Source organism: Cariama cristata, unplaced genomic scaffold (genome assembly GCF_000690535.1).
Source record: "Cariama cristata isolate BGI_N322 unplaced genomic scaffold, ASM69053v1 scaffold36992, whole genome shotgun sequence".
NCBI lineage: Eukaryota > Metazoa > Chordata > Aves > Cariamiformes > Cariamidae > Cariama > Cariama cristata.
The window spans coordinates 1-9,256 of NW_009606213.1; the positions used below are offsets into that span (position 1 = coordinate 1).

Consider the following 9,256-nt stretch of genomic DNA (forward strand, 5'->3'; position numbering starts at 1 on the left):
GGGGAGCCGCCCAGCGGGGCGCGGGGGCTTCGAGACCGGCCGCGGGGCTCAGCGTGCCGCTCCCCTCTTGCAGCGATCCCGACAACGTCGCTTTCTGCGTGCTGGCCGCGGACGAGGAGGACGAGGGGGACATTGCCCTGCAGATCCACTTCACCCTCATCCAGGCCTTCTGCTGCGAGAATGACATTGACATTGTAAGGGTGAACGACGTGGGCAAGCTGGCTGCCATCGTGGGGCCCAGCGAGGAGTCGGGGGAGCCGCGGGACCTCCACTGCATCCTCATCATGGTGGGTGTTCTGTGGGAGGCGAGCGGTACTCGGTGTGCCGTCCTCCGGGCTGTGCTTGCACTGCCGGCCTCTGCACGGGGTGGTTAGAGCCTTTCAGGAGCGGCCCCATCTCCTGCTGGTAGTCAAATCCTCTTTTGGGCAAAGAACGGGGGCTTGGCACACGCTAGACAGCAAGTCAGCTGAGTAGTAGTAGAAGGCTACGCTTCTCGTAACTGTGGGTTTCCTCTGCTGTCCACAAGGGTAACATCTCCGCTTCCTGCTTTCTGTCAGGACAGAAACCATCTGAAAATGCCTTGCTTCCTAAGCTAATGCTTCTGTAAATGTTGTGATGACCTCAGCTGGTGGGCAGACCTCATGGTGTGCAACTTTTTTCTTTCTGACAGAACCCTAATGAAGATGGCTGGAAGGACCCAGCTTTAGAAAAGCTGAACTCATTTTGTGAGGAGAGCCGAAATGTCAATGACTGGGTGCCAACTATCACCCTGCCTGAGTGATGGTGACCCAGTGCATTGGGGAGGCTGAAATCTTTGTGGCATTCTCAACGTGGTGTGGGTTCACCGAAGTGTGCAACAAGCTGCTGATTCCATGGATTAGCCTGGTCAAGAGACTGGATTAAAGTCGCTCAGACTGGCATGCAGTGCGCTCTTATGGAGGAGAAAGAGGAGAACAGCTCACCTCACCAGTGAGCCTCTGTAGGCTGCAACCGTGGAGAGGCTGACATACCATGGAACTGAAAGAAGTATTGCAAGTTTCCTGGTTAAGTGGAGCTGTTTCAGAAAGCAGAGAGAAAGTTGAGGGAAGTGGGCCAAAACTTTCCAGAAGGACTGGACAGAGTACTGTAACTAGGAACTGTTGGTGCTGTCTACAAAACACAGAAGAAAGTTTCAATATTTGATGAACTATTGGGGATTCTTTACTAAGACAAATATAGAGACTCTAAAGCAGACAGACTTCAACAGGCCTTTTGGGTCACTCTGCAGAACTGGTTTAATAATGCAATATTTTTTTATTGAAGTATTTGCTGCTATTGAAGCTTTCATAATAAATTTTTGACAATTTCTGGGAGTGTCTTGCTTACTGGGTGGGGAAGTATGTCACTGAACTCCACTGATGTTTTGCTTGTGTGCTGTAGTCAGAGGTATACTCCACAGTAATGGAGATATTCCTCAAATACTTTCTCTCCTGGGCCAGCTGAATGAAAAGCTGTGCTGTCCAAGTTGATAATTCAACCTTTCACCCTCTTGCAACAGCTGCTTATAGCAACAGCTTGCAAGACTAAGGAGCTGCATGCTTAATGAGCTCACTTATTGTAATAGGTGGTCTTTGTAGTCTACTGAAGAAACACAATACATGTTAGAAACATGGATTTTTGGAATACAGCTCTCCAGTAAATTGCATCATTAGTTTTTAAATATGACTTGGACTCATTCAGAGCTGCAGTGTTCCCACTTGACAGAAGCAGCTTAAACATGATGCAGGGGGGCTGCAAAACTCCTTGGATGTCAAATACATCTAGCATTTTCTTTGATTAGAATGACATTGTTAAATCTAAAACTAGCAAATAGTGAATAAACATCACATCTGCCACAAACTGCTCTCTGATTGCCATATGCTGTAACAATAGAAGCTGTCACTCCAGAAGCCAATTTTGCAAAACCTAATTGCATGACAACACCAAATTAAGTCCAAAACAATTTAAGGATGGTGTGGCCTTTTTTAGAGATCCTGGCATGGAAAGTTAATACGGGCAGGCTGATTTGGCCCTATGTTAATAAAAGGGAAAATATCACCCCATTTCTCTGCACAATCTGTATGTATGCTCCAGGACTTGACATTAAAATGGCATAGTAATGATCCCTTTTTCAGAGAGCGAGAAAGCTAAACTACTTGCTTCCTCTGTAGTCACTAAAAATACTCAGTTACCACAATTACATTTCCTCTAGGCTGGCTTGCAGTGATTGACAGTAGCACTTGCTGAAAAGTGGTCATTTCTACATGGGGTATCTTGAACAGTTGCAGTTTCTGGGAAGCTGCTTGCTCTTGATTTCATTGTTCCTGATAAGGGAAGTTCAAATTCAGCTCCAGCGTTCCTGGAATACGCTCCCTTGTACAGGAGTTATCTAGGACTGCTTGGCCCCTGTCACTGTGTCGTGAGAGGCTGTAGGATGGGCAACATAACCAGAGTGTAGGCTGAAGGAAAAATTACAGGGGCCTCAGACCTCTGCAAGTATTCCTTCTTGCACTTCGGATACAGGACCTTCTGCACAGCCTGTTTTTCTGCTTAACCTGCACTCATCAACTGGTGTCTGCTCTAGGACTTTGCGAAAAGTCACACGGAGGAGCGAAGAGAATAAATAGCTTTGGCAGCTGTGGTAACAGAAACTGCCTTTAAGGCAGTTGCCTTGATACATAGAAAGTATCAAGTCTGGATGCTTTATTGTATGTTTTTATATTTTTCCCTCAGCAAATGCAGTTTTCTTCATTTTCAATGGTTTTACAGCTGAGAAATGTATTTCTGTTCTTTGCTTGGGGCCTAATCAGTACGGAGAGCCAAGAACAGATTAAAGTGAACTGTCCTGAAATCAACTTTTATGTAAAGTGTAAGCAGTACTTTACAGCCTTGAGTGGTTTAAACAAAAGCCTGAGAAGATCGAAGGAACTTCTCAAGCACGTATACAATTACATATACAATTAAAGTATAGCAGAGAAGAAGTTCGACTGATTTGTTGGCTGAGACGGTAGGCATAGGTAGTTGTACCTGGTAGGAAGTTCAACTTTCTAGCTTTTATGGAAGGAATATATTGTGCAGCAAACAATAAAATTAATGAGGGAACACCAAAATACCCTTGTGAGGCTGTTGCCTCCAGGCCCTTAGAAGATGGGAGGCTGACCTCTGCCTTCCCGCTATCTTGTGAAGCTGTAAGCTGTGCCTCATGAGAGGTACACAGTTTCTTATTTTAGTGACCCATACAATTCTCCTGAAATCCCTTCTGGCTCGATGCACATACACTGTAGCGCGAACAGTATTAAACAGACTTAGCCTGCAAATGTTATTAATATGGCGTTGCAACCAAAGGCAGCTGTAACTTGCAAGTTATGTGCTGCTGCAAATATCTGTAGTGATCAACGCTACTTAATGTAGCAAAAATTCAGCAGCTGGTATCTGCTGATACAAGTGGACTTCATCTTTAAGTGCTCAGATATATAACTGTGCAAGGAGCAGTCTACAGTTGTACAGGCAGACTTGGGTGTTACTGACTGGGGTGGGGACAGCTGGTTGGAAGATGTTGGTCGGCTCACCAGATGTCCAGGGTGTTTTGTCAGGTATCTGGGAGATTCGAAGGGCAGGGACAGTCACCTCTTGTGTCCATGAGCAGTGTGCCCTGCGTACCTCACCTTCCCGGGAGACAGAAGTGCCCAGGACGGGGGCACCACGGGTTTGCAGGGCTGGCAGGGTCTGTGAGGAGCTCTGCCGAGGCGCCTGCATCCCAGCTGTGCTGCGTGGTCTTCAGAGCCTGGCTTGCTTTGTGCCGCGGTGGGCCACCTCAGGGGGCTCTGTGGAGGAGACTGAGGTTAAGAGCTATGAATAATAAAGGTGGTTCTCCAGGATGTGGGCCAGCCTAGTGACGCAGCAGGAGGTGCAGGACACGGAGTGGAGTGGTGGTGCTTCTGGCTCTGCTTCTGAAGGTCTGCTTTCCATCAAGTCCTTTACTTCTGTGCCACTAGGTGATTAGAACTATGCATTTAAATATTATAATCATAGGCATTTGTGTTGTGCTGTCTATACTCCTAAGTGCATTTTTTTAACGAAGTGGTGTATGAAGTTTCATTTAAAATTTTTTGAGCAATGGGTTTACGTTTCTCTACCTGGGTATCTATTTCACCATCTAATAGTGCTGACTTACAGGAATTTCCCCTCGTATTCTGTTTCCTTCTCTTAATGCTGTTTTCTTCCTGTTGCACTTCTGTGTATCACTTTACTTTTCTCTCTCTTGTGGTTATGGCAATCTTCTCTTTAGATGCCTGATTCTTTTAATATATGCTATCTTGAGTTAACTGCCTTATCATGAGAGAGAGAGAGAGAGAGAGAGGAGACTGGCACACAGGATACAGCTGTTGTAAACAATGCTTTTTCTTTGCTGTCGAGTAGGAAATACAAAAAGGAAGATAATAAAAAGTATATTAGAGAGGGGCAGGCAAACTGCTGCACAGAATAATGTTTCCATAAAATCTGTGCATATGCTAGACGATCTGCTCAAGCAGCATTTATAGCGCTGGATGCTCAGGGAAGGAGCGCTGAGATGCCCTCTTTGCAGCCTTAGAGTTCTGCAATCTGGTGGAGTTTTAGTTGTAGATGGAGGCTGTTTGAATTAACGGAATTAACGTATGTTTTGCAAGGAGACAATCTTCACAAAAATGCTAGTGGCAGAAGCATGCCATAGCACCACTGACTGACACATAAGAGAGACCTGCCTCATGTCAGCAAATGTTTTAACTCCAGCTCTCAGATCCCTTGTCATCAGGAGGAAAGAACAGTGTGTCCCCAGGTTAAACCATGGCAAGTATACAGGCAGAATATTACTAGTGGAAGCAAATGTCATCACATGTGTGAGCAAGAGACATGCGTGGAGAAGGATGTGTGAATATTGTGTTCCTTGTAGGGACACACATTGTGGACAGCTGTGCTCATGAAGATGCACCCACAGGACTGCCTTCATTGTAAAGCAGCAGTGGCAGAAACCGAATTTGGCGGAGGGATGGAGCTGTACAGACACCACATATGCCTCACCAGACCCATTCTTTCTACAGGTTTTTATGAAAACTCCTTCTCATTCCGGCTCATTCCTTATCCATTTCATCATGGCAGGTATGATTTGCTCACTTTGTAAAGTCTGAACATGCAATGATAGGGTATTGGAAAAGCTGAGTTAATGCTTCATGTGTAATTGTTTCATATTGAATGAGTGAATACTCCTATTATTCTTCACTGTCCTGCAGTGCGATATCCTTACACACAGCATTAAGAATATCAGAGTGTATGTGAAGTATTATTTTGAATGTATTGGTATCTTTAAAAGTATAGTCAGATCCCAGACATAGGAGTTGTAGTGGCTATAAAATCTCCAGTCTCCCACTGCACTGGCATATGATTATTTTGCCATGCTTCTTTTCTGATTTTTATGCATGGAAGAACGAAAGAATATTTTCTTCTTTGTGTTTTTTTTTTTTTTTTCCCTCTCCCTGCTTTGGAGGGATAGCTATAGAGATATAACAAGAGGTTTATTGACTGATTTAATATTTCCTGTGTGCTACAACTGATGAGAAAAAAGCCATCCTTTTTTTGAGAAGAGCTGTTAAAACTCCATGTAGAAAGTCCCACGTGCTATAATCCCCTGCAGAATAGTGATAAAATTTAACAAAGCGCACCCAAGGTGAATTTCAGTATCAGACGCAATATTTACTGTCCCACGACACCATGAAGTTAAGAATTTTCAGAGCAGTGAATCTAAGGTTTGCTTCCTACTCCCTGTTTTGGGGCACCTAAACTATCGCAGCCTAGCTTTCACATCCTCTTGAAGCCAGTAGGAAGCAATGCTGCTTAGTAATTTCTGTTTGAATGCCTGAACAAGTAGCTAAGGCCCAAAGTTTCGAATTTGTCTTCCAGAAACAAGGCACATCAATTAGATAACTGCTAGGTACATTCAGATACCCGCTAGGTACATTCAGATACCCATATGCTCAGCTGGGAGTCCAGAGTCAAAACTCTCCAGCCAACCACCTTATTTAGCTTTATAGCCATAAACTTGCATACTGGACTTCAGGCTTTACTCTTCTGCTTAAGAACGTGTAGTGTAGGACACAGTTGCATAAGTGTTTTAGCTTGGATCAGTTGAGTGGCTGAAATGAATCTGTGGATCTTGACCTGCTAACCTGCTTTGGTTCACATGGCAAAACACAGCTGGAGCAAACAGGGTTTCTCTTGGACGAAACCAAGCCAGAAGACATACTCTAAGGCACTGGTTATTGCTTTCCGGCTACTAGGCATTCAGTTCACAGGACCACACTTGAGGTACATACAGCACAATTATTTGCTGATTAAGACTACATAGACAAGTCCTGGCAATAAAAGAAGAGAAATACGTTGGCCTACTTTCACAAAAGAAATTTTCCTGTAATACACATACCGATTTTTTTTAAACAATTGCATGCTCTTGAATTAACAGGGTTAAAATTCTGCTTTGGCAGCAGCTTGCTGAACTTAATTGTTTCTGAGGCAAGAACGATGAACGATGCTATTTCTGGAAGTGGTTCCCAAGTGTTTTTTTTGTAATAGACCAGCACTGCCCAACTGGCAGCGTCGGGACAGCTTTGCTTGGCCCATTGCCTTTGTGCCGGAGGAGCAGGTAGCTCCACGGGCCATGCGTGGGGCTCCTACCCCACTGCTGTGCCACCCTGAAGGACAGACAGGGCACCGTGTGAATCCTGTGCTGGCCAAAGCAGGGGTGGTCCCCAACACGGAACCTGTCCGCTTCAGGTGCCACTCATTATGTGGTTGGACCTTCTTCGTAGCTACAATGGTAGACAATACTTGGAGATGACTTCCAGAAGACATAAGGATGAATAGGACTGTACCCCAAGAGAAAATATTACATTGAGATCTGAATCACTGGATTGAATTGTTCCAATGTCACAAACCATTTTTTAAATATAGATAAGCACAAGATGATGCATCTCCTTGCCTGGTAGGAGATGATAGCTACTAATAGGAGACTATGAAATCTTACACCAGCGCCAACGTCTATTGCTCTTGTACAACATTTCTGTGCTTTAAGTTTGCCTGTGTTAAAAGCAAGCTTGTTACTGTAGGCTGCTTTTCTCTCTGCATGTAAGAGTTAATGCATCAAAAAAATGCATACTGTCATACAGGTTGTTTCGTGCTGTTGGAGGCATGTTTATGGAAAGTGAGAAATGAAGTGCAAGCTAGTTGGATGCAGTTAAAAATAGAAGGATGGTAAAGCACTTCATTTTTTCCAAAGTATCAGTTGTATCCCTTACTAAAACAGACGTTCTCTGTCTTACACACCGCTCTGTTTCTGTAGCGCTATAAAGTCCTTCAAATAAACTGCTGAAGAAGAAAGCAATAACAAGCACTGCATGGTTGGTACTAAATGACTGTGTTATTCGGACACTACCCATCCTGGCCTGCTGCAGAGGAAGGCTAGATGGGACAAGCACAGCCTGTCCTGTCTGGGGTGGGAACCACTCACCCCCACTGATGCCAGGCTCAGCCTTGCGTAGGTCACTGCCTCACCACGGAATCGCACGATTTTAAAAACAAATGCTTGGTTGTGCTTTGGGGCCATGGGCAACAGAAGCATGCTTTCTGCCTATCAAACATGACGGCTAAAATTGTTCCAGGTCTCTCTAACCACCTGGCTGGCAAGTCTAATTTTAAGCAAAGGTAGGCTGCGTAGCCCTCTGGAAAGAGGTGTTTTCCAATCCAGAATCTGGTTTCTTGATTTAAAAAAAATTTTTAAATTGCTGTTTTTTTGCTTTTGTAATACCTAAACCAGCTTTCAGGTGCATAGCTGTTCTGCATGGTCTGTAACACATATGAAAATATGAATTGGGAAGGATGTCATGTTTTTATCCCTATGCTAAGGCACCTTTTGAATTTTATAAAGTTTTTTTCACTTCAAGATATGTGCAATATGTCAAAAAATTCCAAATATAAAGCTAAGTCCTGAGAAGCACTAGAGAAGCTGGGTGGCTAAATTAAATAAATAGCTAAATAACTCTAGCAATGAATCATGACAGTTGTACTCATAATTCAGACGTAGTTGCAGAAGAGACACAATGTGTTTACCTAAACAGAGTACACGTAGCCTTGTGGTGTGTATGCAAAAGAGCGTCTCACCCTTAAGCATCACTGCATATAAACACAGGAAGGAGATGCAGAATGATTCAAATCTGACACTATATAAACAGGGTTGTATTTTGTCTCTGTGTGCTCTGCTCCAGCTTTTGTCAGAAGATAAATTACCACTGGAACACTGCTGCAGAATGGAATTCCCTGGCTTGCCACTTTCTTCAAGCTTGCCTTTTTTAATAGAAAAAACCAAACCAACAAACAAACTTGATATTGTGCTATGAAAGTCTGACTGTGTTACACACTTCCCATGGGGCAGGTCACTTAGTGGAAAAACAACAGCAACACTCGGAAAACCATGAGAAGGGTTTCTCAACTCTTGTACCTCCTCTACCCCTACTTCTCCCATGGGGTCTTTGCTGTGTTTTCAAAGAAATATTTGTCTCCTGTTATGCTTCTCAATAATTGTCAATTCACTGGTATCAAGGGCTCATGACTTGGCATCTGAAGTGCAGGAGCTGATGAGGTAGCACCGAATTTATTCAACCAAGAAGGGAGTGAGTTGTGCAAGAGCCTGTCTTGCAAAGCAGCTAAAGGTAACACACTGTGGTGCTTTTCAAAGCAATGGTATAATATAGCTTTGACATCCTAATTATTCCATATCCAACCAATAAGAAATACATGCTGCTCTGCACCTGGTTTGCCAGAGGAGCTAAGCGGTGCTTTATCTGCCAAGCCTCACTGTAGAAGCACTTGAAACTGCCTTTTGAGGGAGACCAACTGGGGAGATAAGGATGACTGGAAGGCATCAGGTGTGGAAATGGTCGCTGGAGTTTGGTGGCAGAAGGAGGTGTCCTATACCTGTGACTGCAGCACTGAATCCCTTATACGGAGCTCCACACTGAATTTTTGAACCAGCTGGCCACAGGACCAGAGCTCTTGAAAACAACTAAGCTCTGTAAGATCTGTAAAAATTGGTGACCAGATAGATCAGAGCAATTCAGTACCCTGACTGATGCCAAGCCTGCTGTGTGTGCTCATAACTTACTATGGACTCCAGAAAATCCTCTTTGGAGAAAGTATTTCTAAATGCTTCATC

The 9,256-nt window shown here is 44.1% G+C and overlaps 1 protein-coding gene across 1 annotated transcript; it reads left to right on the top strand.

The window, feature by feature from the left end:
- Nucleotides 1-73: 73 nt before the first annotated feature.
- On the top strand, nt 74-1,345 carry GADD45G (growth arrest and DNA-damage-inducible, gamma; the record flags this gene model as incomplete). Its single annotated transcript, XM_009696263.1, has 2 exons — nt 74-287; nt 671-1,345. Coding segments are annotated over 2 exons (325 nt in total), but the record flags the coding sequence as incomplete, so codon positions are not given.
- Between the last annotated feature and the right edge of the window lie 7,911 nt (nt 1,346-9,256).